Source organism: Chrysemys picta, chromosome 1 (assembly GCF_011386835.1).
Source record: "Chrysemys picta bellii isolate R12L10 chromosome 1, ASM1138683v2, whole genome shotgun sequence".
Taxonomy (NCBI): Eukaryota; Metazoa; Chordata; order Testudines; family Emydidae; genus Chrysemys; species Chrysemys picta.
In genome coordinates, this window is record NC_088791.1 from 84,256,581 (window position 1) to 84,274,397 (window position 17,817).

At 50.1% G+C, this 17,817-nt stretch overlaps 1 protein-coding gene across 1 annotated transcript; it reads right to left on the reverse strand.

The window, feature by feature from the left end:
* Position 1: 1 nt before the first annotated feature.
* LOC135981692 (butyrophilin-like protein 9) lies at positions 2-16,089 on the reverse strand (the record flags this gene model as incomplete). The annotated part of the gene is made up of 9 exons (XM_065585587.1): positions 15,843-16,089; positions 14,887-15,168; positions 12,939-13,055; positions 11,781-11,813; positions 2,135-2,167; positions 2,001-2,033; positions 1,202-1,222; positions 1,077-1,103; positions 2-129 (listed from the first exon to the last, which is right to left on the reverse strand). Coding segments are annotated over exons 1-9 (921 nt in total), but the record flags the coding sequence as incomplete, so codon positions are not given.
* Positions 16,090-17,817: the final 1,728 nt, after the last annotated feature.

Below are 17,817 nucleotides of genomic sequence, written 5' to 3' on the forward strand. Positions count from 1 at the left end.
AGGTTTCACTATCAAATCTCTTGGGGTTGTCAGTCATGTCCTGCTGCAGGCCCCTCCATTTCACAGATCGCCCATTCTCAGAGACCACGAGGCTGGGATGAGCCGTGTCCGGATCCAGAATCACGTTCACTGCAGAGATGGGGCAGAGCATCAGGGGCAGAGCCCAGCCCATCGGGGCTGTTTCCCATCCTCCCCCCAGCTCTGTCTTGGCTAGGACACGCTCTGATTTCCAGCCTCTATCACCCGGGAACCTGCTTCTCTGCCTGTCACTGCAGCTCTCCTCCCAGGCACTAGAGGCAAATAGCTCCCCTGAAAGAGCTGGAGATGCCTCTAGCTCCCATTGGGCCTGTCTGTAACCTCTACAGAGGCCCCAGTGAGGAGAGAGCTCAGGTGTTACACACACGGACGTCATTTCAAACCATTACAAGAACTCAGTAGTCACCTACCACAAAATCTGTCCTGTGGGGCCGCTACCACGTCTCCACAGCTAAGACCGCAACTGAGTCTCCAATCTACGCCTGAGCTGGGAGCCCTCTATTCTAACACCCACAGAGTCATATCACACTCAAATTTGGTAGATTTGGTCTGGGTCTGAGGTAGAATTTTTCTACCAAATTTGAACTGAATTGGCCAAAGGGCTACTGATTGACAACTCCGTAAAAACAGAGATTTCACCAGAGTCCAAAAAGCATTAAGACAATTACCCGCAGCCAGTTAAGGTAATGTACACAGTTTCCTAGATCCCTTCTAGTTCATGAAGTCAATTAACAACAACACAACACATGAGAATTCACCACACGTGTCCAGCAAAACCCCAACTCTGACCCACAGTTACAAACTCCTGTAAGCGCCTACCCCCCTGAACTGACAGCGGGTAAGTTCCCGGCCTTAGGAGCACTCTGAGTTATCGCAGTTACACTGGAGCGCTGGTGACTCCATAGTTAACTGTGAGCATTGTGACAAATCTGGCATTTTCATTGACCATACTGCTTTCCCTGTGACTTCTGGCATGTGTGCATCTGCTGGGCAGCAGAGTGGTGCAGGGGGTCTGACATTAACATACCAGCTTCACTTACCTGCATTTTTTCTGACTTTACTCCAGCCTGAAATCAAACACACCAAGAGGTGAGCACTCCCCGGAGCACGGACTGCTGGCGTAGGACACAGTGTCATATGGGGAGGGGGGACACATGGCACTTACCAAGTTCAGCCAGGGATGTCCCTGCAAACAGAGAGACATGGGTGTGCAGTCAGTTCTACAACAGCTCCTGGGTTAGGGAATGTGCCTTTAAAGGACCACTTTGCCCCCTCCACTGTGCTCTCTGCTGGCTTCTTTCTGCCCAGGTCGCCTGGCCTGAGCTCCATCCTCATAGATCTCTCCATGGATCACACCCCCCTTCTTGACATCTGACCCTCGCTGGGTTCCCATGCCCTGCCCTAGCTGGGCTCACCTGTGGTGTAGTGTCCACACTCCCCGTGTGCCTAGAAGCTTGGCGAGGGGCTAGGCCCTGATAACGTGGAAGTGAGGGTTTAATGTGCTAAACCTTGTCTCTGGATACTGGATCTCAACTCAGGGATCAGCAACATTAGCTGGCTCCTTCTCATTGACTTTGTGCCTCAAAGAATCAGAGAGTGCTTGGAGACTTTAGGACTCTGCTGAGCCTCTTTTTCCAGGGCATCAGGATCTCCCCACCCCGCCATTCCTTCAAATTCAATAGCAAAAAGGTACATTGGCACAGGCAGACCCACCAGTTTGGGATATGGACACTCCCCTGTGTGTGTAGTTTAGAGGAAGGGCTAAGATCAGGCTTACGATGGAAACTGAGCAGCAACTTTATCTATGGAGCAGTTACCCCGCTCCATGATTAGTCAGAGCTCCCCCGGCCGTTTGGTTCCCAGAGCCTCTCCTAACAGACAGTGCAGAGACAGAGGCCAAAGTCTATCTGACTATGTACAGTGAGAGAAAATCATTCAAGCCTCCTGAGAGCCCAGACATTTACCTCTCTCGTTCTCCAGCTCAGAGCGCAGAATCTCTGGAAGAGAAAAGGAAGAAAGAGGTGAGGTTTCATGCTGTCGCATTAACGAGGTTATTCATTCCTACTGTTAGTTTGGTGAACTTGTCCCAGGAACTTACCTCTCTCTTTCTCCAGATTAGATTGCAGATCGTCTAAAGAAAGAAGAGATTGAGAGAGGTGAGATTCCAGTGGGTGATGGTCTCTTCTAATACTAGCAAAGAGCTGCTATTTTGCAGAAAATCATAGCTTCATAGAGTTTAAGGCCGGACGGGTCGTAGTCTGACCTCCAGTACATCACAGACCTTAGACCCTCACTCAATCACCCCTGTACCATGCCCAAGGCTACGATTTAGTCATGGGTATTTTTAGAGAAAGTTGTGGACAGGTCACGGGCAGTAAACAAAGAAATTCACCGCCTGTGACCAGTTCAGGACTTATACGAGAAGTACCCCTAAGTAAATCTTAGGGGGGGCCCTGCTGGAGAGGGGGCAGGGCCAGTGGCACCAGCTGCCAGGGGCCACTGAGCAGCAGCTGCTGTGGCCGCCCGAGGGACCACTGCTCAGGCAGTCTCTGGGCCAGCCCCACCGGCTGCTGCTCAGATGGTCCCGGGGGCCAGCTGCCCTGGGCCACTCCAGCCGTGGCTGGCAGCCGGTGCAGCTGGCTGTGGGGCTGCCTGAACAACTGGCTGACCTCATTTGAAAAAAGACGTTGAAACACTGGAAAGGATGCAGAAAAGAGCCACGAAAATGATTTGAAGGCTGGAAAAAATGCCTGACAGCGAGAGTCTGACTTATAATAATGGGATTATTCACACACTTAAAGTTACACCTGTATCTAGCTGAACTGGGGCCCTAATCGCTCTGGGCCTCATTTCCCTGAGTGTAAAATGGGATAAGAAGGGTTACTCACCTTGTGCAGTAACTGCAGTGCTTCGAGACGTGTGTTGCTCCACTCTCTGTGTATTCACACCCCTGCGCCTCACATCGGAGATTTTAGGCAGCCGTTTCTGTTCGGCCCACACATACGCTCTCCCCCTCCCATACATTAGGTCACTACAGCGCTGTGCAGACAAACTGCCCCCAGTTCCTTCTCTACACAGAGCTCATAGGTAAGAGCTCCAAAACAGAGGGGAAGGAGGGCAAGTAGTGGAGCACCCACAGGGGGACACATCTCAAAGAACCACAGTTACGGCACAAGGTGAGTAACCCTTTCTTCTTCTTTCAGTGGGTCTCTATGGGTGCTCCACTCTCGGCAACGCTGCAGCAGTGCCCTGAATGGAGGGGTGGGCTTTCAGAGTCGAGTCGAGTACTGAGCATCAGACACAGGAATAAAATATAGCAGCGGATGCAGGGGTGCCGGAATAGGGGGGATCAAGGGGTCAGGCCCTCCCCCCACTTTTTGCCAGCTGTAAGATCAAGTGACGGGAAGGGGGAGAGGCATCAGCAGTAGGTGGGGTCTTGCGGGGAAGGAGGGACAATGCTGGGTTTGGGGGAAGGGTTGTTGCGAAGTCAGGGGTTTGGGGAGAAGAGGTGGCATGAGCACAGGGAGAAGGGGCAGGGGCGGGGCCTCAGGGGGCGGCATGGCACATGGGGTGCAGCCACAATGGGTCAGACCAATGGTCCATCCAGCCCAGTAGCCCGTCCTCTGACAGTGGCCAATGGCAGGTGCCCCAGAGGGAATGAACAGACAGGTTATCATCAAGTGATCCATCCCCTGTCACCCAATCCCAGCTTCGGGCAAATAGAGGCTAGGGACACCATCCCTGCCCGTCCTGGCTAATAGTCATTGATGGACCTGTCCTCCATGAATCTATCTAGCTCCCTTTTGAACCCCGTTATAATATTGGCCTTCACAACACCCTCTGGCAAGGAGTTCCACAGGTTGACAGTGTATTGCATGAAAAAATACTTTGTGTTTGTTTTAAATCTGCTGCCTGTTAATTTCATTTGGTGGCCCCTTGTTCTTGTGTTATGAGAAGGAGTAAATAACACTTCCTTATTTACTTTCTCCACACCACTCATGATTTTATAGACCTCTATCATATCCCCCCTTAGTCGTATCTTTTCCAAGCTGAAAAGTCTCAGTCTTATTAATCTCTCCTCATACGAAAGCCATTCTATGTGGTGGTGAGTGCACCAGTTCCAGAGTTTCACTGCCTTGGTACAAAGGGAAGGTGAGCTTGCTCTTCTCTAGTGATTTATGTAAAACATACATGCAATGTTGCCTATAATCTTTATATGCTTGCCCCGATCAGTGGTAAGAAATGTGAACAAGCTTTCCTGACTGCTCTGAGTTCCAGTAAGTAGATATGCAATGTGGATTCGAAGGGGGACCATTTGCCTTGAATAGCGTGGGTGTCCAGTTGGGCTCCCCATCCCAATAGGTATGCGTCTGTTGTCATTATTAACATTGGGGGTGGTTGAGTGAAGGGCACTCCTGAGCAGACATTGTGAGACTCTTTCCACAAGTCAAGGGAGTTTTTGACTGTTGAGGGCATCAATAGAAGTTTGTTTCAGCTGTGTGTGCTTGGTACGTATCCTGTACTGAACCACCACTGAAGGCAGTACATGTGGAGTCTCACGTGATTTATTACAAAGGTGCCTGCCACCATGCATCCCAGTAGTTGAAGACCATTTCGGACCAAGGTCTGAGGGTTGGCCTGTCCGTTAGAGATCAAGTTATCTACGGTGTTGAACCTGCATAATGGGAGGAAGGCTTTGGCCTCTGCTCCATCTAGGTAGGCCTCTATGAATTCCAGACGTTATACTGGAGTTAATATGGTCTTTTGGATGTCTACTTATAGAGCCAGTTGGAGGAATAGGTCCATAGTCTTTTGTGGGGGAGTCAAAGCATCATCAAAGGAGCATGCCTTGAGCAGGCAATCATCTAGATACAGGAATACTATCACTCTTTGTTTACGAAGGAGCACCACAACCACAGAAAGGACCTTTGAGAACACTCTGGGTGCAGACAATGAAAGTGGTCTTGTCCCAGAGTGAATACTAGAAACCTTCTGTGGATCGCGATATGGAAGTAAGCATCTTGTAGGTCAAGGGTCGAGAATCAGTTTCCATGGTCCAGAGAGGGGATTATTGCTGCCAAAGTAACCTTCTTGAAGCGCTGTAGCTTTACAAATCTGCCGAGTGATCTTAGATCCAGAACGTGTCTCCAATCACTATTGTTTTTCAGTATCAGTATTTTTATTTTTTAATTTATTTTATTTTATCTGGAAGTACTTGGAGTTGAAGCCCTTCCCTCTGTGTTGAGTAGGAACTGTAGCACCTCGGTTCAGAAGATAGCTTGTTTCCTGATGTAAAAGCTACTCATGAGAAGGGTTCCTGAGGAGGGTCGGGGGGAGGGGTAGGCAGGAGTGAGGGCGGTAAAATGGATCAAATATCCTGTGGAGATGATCTCCAAAACCCACTTGATCCCAGTTTTGATTAAAAAGAGTAAGGCCATTGCCAAACTAGTGGTGATGTTTGGGTTTTTGCAGCAAATTAAAATGGGGGTGGTAACTCGGGGCCTCAAATAACACATCAAAATTCATGCATAGATGCAGATGGCTGTGATGTTGATGATTGTGGAGCAGTTGATCTTCGCTTTTGTATTCATTGTGTTTTCTGTTGGGGTTCATAATGCTCTGGGGGGGGAGAAAATTAATCAGGCCGGGATCTCTGTGTCATCTGTGATTTATTATATCTTCTTTTTTGTGCAGGTGCATAAATTCTCAGTGAATGCAAAGTGGCTCTAGAGTCTTTTAGTATGTGGAGGGATTCATCCATTTTCTCTGCAAATGATTTGGATCCTTCCAATGGAAGGTCCTCCACAGTAGACTGGACTTCCCTTGGAAAGCCAGAAAGGTGACGCCAGGAAGCCCTCTGCATGCCCACTGCTGTTGAGATGAAGCAAGCAGCTGTGTCTGCGGTGTTTAGAGAGGGGCCTGCAACAATGTCCTTGCAAGAACCTGACCCTCAGTAGTGATCACCTGAAACTGCTGGGAGATGGTCAATGAAGGCGTTTAATGTAGAATAACTGATATGGTTGTATTTTGCCATAAGAGCTTGGTAATTAGCCATCTTAAATTGCAGGGTCACCTAAGAATATGATTTTCAAGTTGTTTTAAGTTCTTGTCATAGGGTGTTGATTTAGCACGGTGCTGTCTGCCACGTTCATTTACAGCATCGATGACAAGGGAGTTTGGGAATGGGTGGGAAATAAAAAATCCGAGTCTTTAGAGGGAACATAATATTTTTATCCGCTCTCTTGCATGTGGGATGTACCGTGCCACATAGTCTTTGCTGGGTCCAGCAATGCCTCGTTAATAGTGAGTGCACTACAGGCTGATGATGAAGTGTGTAGGATGTCAAGCAGCTTGTGTTGCAACACATTGACTAGAGAATCCACTTCTCTCTTGATGAAGTCTTGAAATGGTTTGAAGTCTTTTGCCAAAGTTGGTGGGGGAGGCATAACAGCTTCATCAGGAGAGGATGAAGAGATGTTAGTCACTGGAGTAATCCCTTTGTCTAATCTCACTGCCTGTTCCTGAAAGTTCTTCTCCCGTGGATCAGGAGATCCAGACAGAGAAGCAGTAAGAAATTGCCTTTTCCTAAGAGCAACAGTAGTGGGAGTCTTTTGCACTCTGATAAATGGCCAGTAGTGTTGTTCTGGTCTTCTGCAGAGCTGAAGTACTCGGTATCGAGGATCTAGAGCACTCTATCGGAGATGAGCTAGAGGAGCTGTTTCTCTCTCTATCACCCCTTTCCCCCCCATGGTACTGAACTCCCATAGCCTGTGCCCTTTGGGTTTTTGGGCTTACTGGTGGTACCAGTACCTGAGGAGCTAGTCATCTCGTGGGTACTCAGTTGTAGATCAGTCAGTACCAAGGTGGTTGATCTTGTTGGGGATCATGTCTTTGGGGTAGATTCTCTACCCAATGACGTGTAGCCTGCTTTTTTGTGGCTTTTTGAGAGGAATCCAAAAGTTTCCTCTTTAAAGCTGCCATAGAGTGTTGAGCCGAGGAAGTAGATGGATTCGGCCACTTTGGGAGACTGTTGTATGGGGGAGGGGGGGCCCAGGGCCAGGGTCAGAGGCTGAGCCGAGTGAACTTTCCCTCATTAGTAGTCATAGTTTTAGTTCAAGGTTATTCCTAGCCCTTGATTTTAATGTCAGGCAGAAAGTACACTTTTACGGCATGTGTGACTCTCCAGGACAGCGAATGCAGTGGGAATGTACATCACTGCCTGGAATCACTTCTCCTGCCGAGAAGCAACACTTAAATCTGGAAGAGCCAGGCGTACCTTGTCCAGGTTTCACTTCCCCAGAGGGAGGAGACAAGAAAGAACTAAGGACAGGGAGTTCGCTAGTCTTATAACAAAATAAAGAGGGGGGATTATTTTTTTGTTTTTTGTTTTTTTTAAGGAAGCAGAAGGGGAGTATTAACACCAACTGACTGAAACGCAATGAATGAACACTAATAACTCGAAACAGAAAGTAAAATACAGATGAGGCATTCTCAAATCGGAGGCTGCTGAGGCTCCGTCTCAGGTCAAGGCGGTTGAGAAGGAGCTGAGGGCAGTTTGTCCGTGCAACGCTCTATTGCCCTACTGCAGGGCACGAGACAGGGACAGCGTCTGTGGGGGCTGAACGGACACGGCTCCTAAAATCTCTGATCTGAGGCGTAGGGGACACGAATACACCTGCAGTGGAGCATGCACAGGGACACTACTCCAAGAAGAATGATACTTCCTTCCTCCCATCCTTTGTCTTATCTATTTACCCCTTCCGGCTTTGTGCCATGTGTCTCTGCACCGTCGAGCTCAATAGGGCCTTCAGTTCTATTGTAACATCACCCATAATAATAATAATAATAATGTAACTCTGCTCACCTCATGAAAGGGCAAGCCGGAGAGATTAGAAAATGAGGAGAGGTGCAGAGATCTTCCTTCCTGCTGACAGTAAATCAGAGTCAAGGACGTGTTGAACTAGATTTGATTCTTTGCAACTAGCTGTGTAACCAACTGGCAATGTTAGTTAAAAGTCCCCTGTGGGTCAATCCACAGAGAATACAAGTTGTTACAGCCCCTAGCAGTGGTGAACTGCACCTTTCAGAGGATCTGGCCTGAGCCAGTTGGAACCCGTTGTCATTACGCACATGCTCACGTCAGGCAGTGCTGACTGTGGGGTACTGGAGACTGTGTTAAGATGACGAGCTATCATCTTAAGTGTGAGGGGCTCCTGGTCCTGCTTGAAGGCTGGGGGGGCTCTGTAGGGAAGTGTCAGTGGGTGATCTGGGACTTAAGAACATAGGAACAACCAGACCAGTGGGCCAGCTACTCCAGTGTCCTGTCTTCCAACAGGGGTCAGTGCCAGAGGCTTTAGTGGGAATGAACAGAACAGGTCAAGTATCCAGTGACCCATCCCAGTCCAGTCCCAGCTTCTGGCAGTCAGAGGTTTAGGGACTCCCAGAGCACGGGGTTGAATCCCTGACCATCTTGGCCACGGATGGACCTGTCCTCCAGGAACTTCTCTAGCTCTTTTGTGACCCCAGTTATATTTTTGGCCTTCACAACATCCCATGGCAACAAGTTCCACAGGTTGACTCTGTATTGGTCGAAGAAGTACTTCCTTTTGTTTGGGTTAAACCTGCTGTCTAATCATTTACCTGGTAACCCCTGGTTCTTGTGTTTTGGGAAAGGGTAAATAACACTTCCCTAATCACTGTCTCTAAACCACTTTTATAGAATTCTATCATATGCCCCCTTACTCGTCTCTTTTCTAAACTGAACAGACCCAGTTTTTTTAATCTCTCCTCATATGAAAGCTGTTCTATACCCTTAATAATTTTTGTTGACCTTTTCTGTACTTTTTCCAATCTAATATATTTTTTTGAGATGGGATGACCAGAACTGCACGCAGTATTCAAGATGTGGGCGTACCAGTGATTTATATAGTGGCATTGTAATATTTTCTGTCTTATTACCTACCCTTTCCTAGTTGTTCCTAACATTGTTCACTTTTTTGAGTGCATCTGCACATTAAGTGGATGTTTTCAGAGAACTATTCACAATGACTCCAAGATCTCTTTCTTGAGTGGTAACAGCTAATACAAACTCCATCATTTTGTATGTAGTTAGGATTATACTTTCCAATGTCATTACTTTGCATTTATCAATACTGAATTTCATCTGTGAATTTCAGCCCATTTTGTGAGATCTCTTTGTAACTCTTTGCAGGGAGCTTTGGATTTAACTCTCTTGAGTAATTTTGTATAATCTGCAAACTTTGTCACTTCACTGTTTACCACATCTCCAGCAGCCGGTGTGCAAAGAGCCAGCCTAGACAAGGAGGGGAAGAGTTGTGCTCCTCTGCCTTCAACTCACAGACTTTACGGCCAGAAGGGACCATCATGATCATGTAGTCTGACCTCCTGCACAACGCAGGCCACAGAACCTCACCCACCCACTCCTGTAATAGACCCAGAACCGCTGGCTGAGTTACTGACCTCCTCAAATCATGATTTTAAAGATTGCAGGTCACAGAGACTCCACCATTTACACTAGTTTAAACCTGCAAGGGATCCATGCCCCATGCTGCAGAGGAAAGCAAACAAAAAAGAAAAAAACAAAACAGGGTCTCTGCCAATCTGATAGAGGAGAAAAGTCCTTCCTGACCTCAAATATGGTGTCTCTCTGTTTTTGGTGTTGTAGTAATTGGGCCTGCAAATTTACCCTAATTATGAGCTCAACTGTGAGACAGGAGTGAAAGCTCACAAAATGTCACAATAACGTATAACAGTGAATGTGGAGGGGAAAAGGGGAGTGAGACTGAATTAATCCAAACAAAAATCCCTCCTGCTATAACTCAAAGACTGTGTTAAGATCATGCCTGGTAAACAAGAGAAATATGGGATCAGAAATCAGTGAAACAAAATTTGTCAGAAATTAGGCCTAATTGGTGGACAAAAGAATGAGCGGACGGACTATTCCACCCCATACTCCATTTTGGGTTCTTCAAAAAGATTTTGGCGGGAATACGTTTGAACAGACGCAGGGTACTGCTATTCCGTCTGACTGAAAGAAGGGGGAGGAGTGAGCTTCGCTGTCATGGCTGCCACTCCTCCCTCCCCTGGAACCCCAGGTCTTCTTCAGCCTAATCCTGCGAGATGCCCTGACCAGACCAGGCCAGAGAGAGGGACCCAGAAGGCAATGCCACTTCCACCAGCTCTGGCTGACTCCTGAATACCACCGGCAATGTGATGTCTGCCCCAGCCAATGTGTCTTTTTCCTTCTCTTCCCTGTTGCTCTCCTTTTTCTTTATAAGAAGAATCTGGCTTAGCTGGCTAAAAAAAACGTATTTTGCAGCACTGCTGTGATCCTGCGACCAGAGAGGCAGATAAAAGCTATGCCCCAAACAGCCCAACGCTGGTGTGATTTTTCCAGAGTGGCTGATCAAACTATGGGCTGGGCTGCATTTCTCCGCAGTGAGGCTGCCAGCGAGAGTCAGCACCAGAACAGAAGCTGCATTTTCTCTCTTTGCTACTCTTCTTTCTCTCTGTTGGGAAGAGGTGGCAGCATCAGAAGAAAGGAGCATCACACGCTGGACAGAGGCAAAGGTGGGACAACTGGGGTGACAACTCTGCAGCCAGGGAGAGAAGGAACTGACTCCCTCCCAGGGTCACACCCCATATTAATCAAAAACTTCTTTTATTGTGAATGATGATTTACAGTTTAATATTTTCCTAAGTGAGTATTTGATGTTACTGTCTAGTCTATCATCACTCCACACTTTCTAGTATAGTATTGTTCCTGCCAAATTTTGGGTTTTTTTCCTTTATTAAGTTTAAAATATAAGATTAACTCCATGGTGCTGGTTTGCCTCCGTCTCTCCTCACGGTAGGCATAGCCTAGCCAAGCCATGGGTCATTGCCCAGTTCAAACTTCTACTTCTCTACTAACGTCTTCTCCTTTCTCCAAAAAGGAGACTTATTCCCATCTTTAACACCGTCTAAGAGACTCTCAGCCATGGTCGGGGTCTGGGGAGGGGCAGGTTCCTTCTAAACTCTTTCACTGAAGGCAAAGGGGACAGGGGATGTCATTAAAACAAAAGTCTTGTGCAAGACTTTACATTTCAAATGCTTTACCTGTTTTTCCTTCTTTTCTGTATTTTTAATGAAAGGTTAAAAGATTTGTAATGGTGTGTTTGCCATGGTACAAAGCAGGCTGAGGTCTCTGGATACCAAACTCCCAAGGTGTCTAACTCTGTTTAATATTGGACAGTGACATGTTGTGTTGTCGTCTTTAACTGTTTGTTCCATCTAACTTACTACAACCGTGTCGGGGTTCTGGATTCCAGGCAATTATGTCATGTTACGTGACAAGCACACATGCACTTGCTGGAAGCGTGCAGCTCACTTCTCTGGGTATGTGCTGGGGCGTAACACTCATCAGCAGGAACTCAGACACGGAAGTTCCCACTTCAGTCCCCCGGGTGTTGGCCAGAAGGGCAGTTATCACATTCATGGGGGCTTATCCAGTGTTCGTATTGATTGGGACAGAGAAAGTACATAATCAACTGGTGCATGGGTCACAGGTTCCCCCTGTCCCGTTCCACAGAGGAGAGGAGCTGTTACAGCCCCAGCCAGAGAGCCTGGCTCTGCGAATTGGCTCACAGGGGGGCCTGTAACACACTCACCAGTGGGTCACATCCACAAGCCTGTTTTTTAATTTGTTAATAATAATAACGATAGTAGTAACAATAGACACTCACGTATCTGTTTCTTCAGTTCAGCTTGCTGAGTGTCTAGAGGGGTCATGTTTACAGGGATCTCACTCCTGTTCATGAATGTCACTGGGCTGTAATTACTAAGGCCCGGTGCACGGATAGCATTTGTAGCTATGGCGGTTGGGGGGGGTGATGTTTTACCCAGATAGTTATAGTGGTACAACCCCCTAGTGTGGATGCAATTACACTGGGACAAAGGTGCCTCATACCATTATAGCGTCTCCCCCTCCCCAATGGCAGTAGCTCTACTGGGGTAAGCGCCTTCATCCCGCTATAACTGCATCCACACCAGCAACCTGTGCTGCTTTCTTTCCATATCCTGGTGGGGTCACAGCGACACCGTGTTTGGATGTAGACAAGGACTAAGATTAAGAGGGTGGATGGTGCCATCCCCCATAGCCCTACATGCTGTCAGTGCCCTTTGGGTCTAACTAGCCTCACCAACCCCCAGGGAGCCCCATAAGTCTTGCTGGATGTGGGAGGGACATTGATAAATAGCTCCTGCTCCTCGTTGCCTGCAAGCAGGCCTGTTCGCTACACGGACGTTAGCAGGTAGCTTGGGCAATGGATGAGCTGCGGAGCTGGGTCTCGGGAGACTTGGGCTCTATTCCCAGCTCTGCCACTGACTTGCAGAGTATCCTTGGGCAAGTCATGTCCCTGCTTTGTGCCTCAGTTTCCTCCTGCTCTTCATGTGCCTGCCCTAATTAGATTATAAACTAATTGGGGCCAGGACTGTCTCCCCATAGGTGTGTGGGGTGCTCACAGGTGCGAGTGTGATATAAGTGACTATACAGATCCATGCCCAGTTTTCCAGGTCTCGTTCCTGCTTCAGACGGAGTGATCCCGACACTCACTGAGCACCTAGGGTCAGGTTCTTTCTATTCTACAGTGAGACCCAAAGGAGTGACTCTACATCTGGCGCTTCTCAGGTCACACCCAGAGTTGTGGCTCATCCAGGATCCCCACCCCAGGGTGAGTTCAGCTCCTCTCTGCCATTGCTCACTCCCTCTCCCGCCGGCCCTCTCACTGACGTCACCCAAATCTCTCTTCCTGGCACGGGACGGAAGCCCCCCGACAACCTTCTCTGAATTCAGGAGACCCTCGCTCCGGTTCCACAGCACCCCTTCCCCTTGGCCACCCTACCTTTCGCTCTGTGCTGCTTCCAGATGCAGTAACTGGCCAAGAGGCTGAGAAAAACCACACCAGCCAGGGTCACCGACAGAGCCAGCTGGCAGGGAGAGGTCCTTGGGAGGAACACATCTGCAAGGCAAAGTTGCATTGATTTGAACCCAGACAGAGTGGATGTGGCAGCAGCAGGAGTGAGGGGAGCCTGCAGCATCCTGCAGTGGTCTGGGAGGATCTCACAGGCATCTTTGGTCAGGCTTTTGAGAGATGAGAAGTGGCTCCTCCCATGAGGCTGACGGGAGCCCAAGCTTTGGCCTGGTCACTGAACTTGGCTAGGCCCTGGCTACACTGCAGATAGGCCGTCTGCTGTGAGAGCTTCTGTTCTGCTGGGGCCGAGCACGCTGGCCGTGCTGGGCTTGGACCTGCTCACGTCTGGCCTTAGGGGTGGGCCGCCTGGGAGACTGCCCAGGGCACTGTCAGAGGAGCTCGCTGCCAGCCAGCACGAGAGCGCAGCAAACTCCCAGAGGCACCGTGTGAGGGGCACCAGATTTCTCCTGCTTCCTCCTGGCAGAGGAAGGTGGTGGAGCCGCGATGCACAGATACTGCTTGTGCCCCCTACATTCTTCCGTGCCCCCTAGGGGGCTGTGTGGGAGGGGGCAGAGCAAGGAACAGTGCCAGGGTCACTTTCCCCATCTGGGCTGTGCTGTGGGGCATCAGGAGCTGCTGCTCTTTGCCCTCCCCATACCCAGCCCAGGGGAGGAAAGTGACTTGGATGCAGAGAGCCCTGACATTACTCCTCGCTCCCCCCTCACAGCCCCCCAGGGGGCACGAGGGGCAATGCGAGCGAGGAGTTAGAGAGGGGAGCGAGCAGCAATGCCAGCTGCCCCTTGCATCCAGGTCACTTTCCCCACCTGCGTGCAGGAAGGGAGTGCAGGGGCTAAGAAAGAAGGGATGCAAAAGGGGGCTGGGGAGAAGGGGGTGCAGGGGTTGGAGCACAGGTGTGTTGCTGAGGTTAGGGGTGAAGGGGTACAGTGCAGGGGTTGGGGTGCAGGATGGGAGTGCAGGGCTTAGCTGCAGAGGGGGTTCAGAAAGGTTTAGCAGGGAATGTGGAATAGGAGAAGAGAAGGGGTGCAGAAGGTGGTTGGGGACAAGGGGCGCAAGAGAATTAGGGGAGAAGGCGGCACAGTGCAGGGGTTGGGGTGCAGGAGGGGAGTACAGGGGGATAGGGAAGAAGGGGTGCAGTGGGGAGTTGGGCAGAAGGGCTGCAGGGGTTAGGGACACAGGATGGGGTTCAGAGGTTGGGGAAAGGGGGGGAAGGGCAGGGATTATAAGAGAAGGGTTCAGAAGGGTTTAGGGGAGAAGGGGCACAGGGGGATGGGGAGAAGGGGGAGCAGGAGGGGTTGGGGAGACGGGGTTTTTCATTAGTATTGTTATTGTGTATTTTACAAATAGTTTCACACACACACACACGTCTCAGATTAGAAGTGTGAAATCCCACTCAGTTTGATCAGTGAGCACCACCTCTCAGCTACTCGGCACTAGCACAAGATGGGTCCATCTCCCCCGTCTTCCTGGTTCCCTCCTTCCCTTACTCTAGTCTTGGAGCATGCAGAAACCAAAGTAAGGGCAGCAACACACCCTCTGCCATGCCTCCCTTATTACTGCGCTGCTGCTGTCGGGGGCACTGCCGTCAGAACTGGGCACCCCAGCCAGCACCCGCTGCTCTCTGGCTGGCCAGCCAGGGCTACATTCTGAGCCCCAGAACCTCGTTCAATACAAATTAAGCACTGGGAAGAGGTAGTGGGACCCTGGGGCTGTGGGGAGCCTGGGGAGCCCATGAAGGCCAGGGACAATGGGAGGGCAGCCACAGGGGTCGGGGCAATAGGGGTCACTGCATCCATAGGGGCCAGGGTGCCAAAATACAAGGTCACCCAGGGTGCCATTTTCCTGAAGGCCGGTCCTGGACCTGCTATGTGCATCGTTGCTGTTCTCTCTTGGCCGAGACGGGGGTTGAGGACAGAGCAGGACAGGTTCTGGTTCGAAGCGTCTCTTATAACAGCAGCAGTGTGAGTATCAAACAGCCGGTCAGCCTGCTGGGATATTTTCTCCATCACTGGTGCTAGTCGCTGCCCGCTGAGGTCTCTCCACAGCACTTGGGGCTTTGGATACCATCCGGCCGATTCACACACCACGTGGATCCCTCCATCCTGATATCCATCGACAGAAAGGTGAGGGGTGGAGCCCAGGCCTGGAGGGGAATGGAGTGAACCTGTGTCATTGCTACACCCTGGGCCCACCAGAGAACTGCTCTGGTGCAGACTGGAGTGTGGGCCTGTGGCAGTGGGAGTCCCAGCGGTGTAGCAGTGTCCTCCCTCACCATGAGGTTACACATACAGATCTACCACGTGATGGGTAGATCACACACAAAGCACCCGTCACCCCCTGTAGCCGCATGGACCTCAGGGTATCCATCCCACAGTTCATAGACATGGCGCTACCTAGAGTTTTTCTATCAGCTCCCGGAAGCAGAGGCCTCAGGGAGATTTCCACAAACTTTCTCAGTGCCCAAGGAAATTGTGGGAGAAGGGGTCACACTCCCTGGGATGAGCAGCCACAACTGGGGCATGTCCCCTGGAGTTCAGGGGAAACAGGTGGGGCCTGATCCTTGCTCAGACAGATGCCCCAGCAGCTGAGGGGTGGAGAAGCTGGACATGGAGCTGCTTACTCCAGTGGGTATGAGGAGTTGGCAGGCAGGTGCATCGATCCCATTAACAGCCGGCCTCGTTCCCTAGCGCTCCGGTGCCTTTCCTGTGAGAGGTGACTAGTCTGAGCACACCGGAACTGTGGGGGTGGGGGTGAGACACACCATTGACTGGTGCTCACTGGTGCTGGGAAGGGCAAACAACAGCCCGTGCTACTGACCAGCCACCTCCAGTTCCAACGCAGCTTCTTCGTAAAAGGTGGGTGATTGGAAGAGGCAGCCGTAAGTCCCTTCATCAGAGGGGGTGATGTTGTGTATCCTCAAGGAGACAGTCCCATTCGCAATACCGTCCTTCAGTAGCTTCGTCCTGCTTCGATACGGTGCGGTCTGCTGGCCAGCCTGATCTCTCCCATCCCGATAGAGATGGACAACTGCAGACAACGTGGATCGGAACCAGCGCACCGCCATGCTCTCGGCGCTCATGCTGGGGGAGAGGTGACAGGGTAACAGAGCATCTTCTCCCACAAGGACCCTGATGGGGCGATCGGGTCCAATCACCTTGAAACTCATTGTAGAAGGAACCAGGAGAAAAGAAGCTGTAGCCAAAGTGGAACTAGGAATACATCATGGCAATGGAAATGGGAATTTACTGTAATATTTTTATCAGCAATGTGTGTCTCCCTGTCAGCCTCTGCATTGTTGTCCCCTGAATGCACAAGGGTTCCATTGCCTCTCCAGGCAGATGGAAGGCATGGGGTGTCTGAAATATGTTGCCTCCTGGTTCCAGACCAGAATAATTAAAATGAACTGAATACAACCTGCACCTGTGAATTCAGGATCCAGCCTGGAAGAGAAAAAGGAAGAGCCGGGACTGGGACATCATCACGTAATGGCTGGGGAGCCAATGCAGGTTGGCTATATGAACTCAGCATGGTTTGGCAGCAGGAGAACAAGGGATGAGGGGTGTCAGGGAGCCTGTGTTAAGAACAGTGTTCACAGACACACAGGGCCTTTCATTCAGGACTCAGAGACAAAGGGACAGAGAGAGAGAGAGCCCAGATGGATCCACACCAGCTTGGCTTGGTAGAGCCCTGGCTTCAGTCTCTATGAGCCTTGTTTTAACCTCTGCCCCTCTGTGCTAACCTAAGGATTTCCCAACACTGTCTCCCAGTTGAGTAATAAACCCTATTCTGTAGTCACTGGGCAGAGCTCACCATGAGAAACAGGAGAGCTAGAGCCCAGAGGCCGGTCTCAGAGGCATTGAGGCCAGGTGGCCTATCCTCTTGGAAAATGTGACCCCTTGAGGGCCTGGCATGCTGAAGGGGTCACTCCCAAGAGACTTTTTAAAGGCAGGGCAGAGCACAGACATAGTGACAGTCATATCAATGGAAGCAATGTGATGCTGTGAGCCCTGAGGGGCTGGGGACTGAGCGTGGGACTAGAAGCCACGAACACCTGCATCCTGTTCCCAGCTCTGCCACTGACTCGGAGTGGCCTTGGCCCGTCACAGACAGATAGATTCTGGCCTCTGGCAGAGTAAAGGGGGTTGGGCAATTCCCGCTCTGCAGGAGTGGCTCAGGGCTGGCATACTTGACCGTATCCTCAGAGCACCAAAGTGTGTCACATGGTGTGGCTGGAGCACTTGGCGTTCTGCCAATAGCAGGGCTGCAGAGCCGCTGAGGCTGCTGCAAGCTAGAGCAACCCTAGGGGTGCTCTAATGGACACTGGGGGCTGTTGCAATCCCTGGAACAGCCCAGGATCCAGGAGATGCAAAGGTGGCTAAAAGCCAGGCTCTCTCCTGGGCTGCACCTCCCGAGAGGCAGAATTTCATTTTTAGATTTGGCACAATATCTCCTTAAGGGCTAATTACATCTCGTAGGTGATCTTCTTACTGAGACCTTTACTACACTCTTAGGGAAACATTTTAAAATGCTCCTTCTCCTAGAAATCAACTCCTCTTTTCTCGTCATTTTTTTCTGGCTTCCTATATCATATAAAGTGTTTGTCATTATTGTGCTCTACATTCCCCCTGCTTTCAGCCAGGTCTCAGAGTTAGGCGAAGCACTCAGAGGGACTGTAACTGATCATCTTATCAGAATCATTGCTGGTTGAAATTTTTTCATCAAAACATTTTTTGACCAAATGTGGCTTTTTCAACAAAATGAAAATTTTCAATTTCAGTCAAAAAATGTCCCT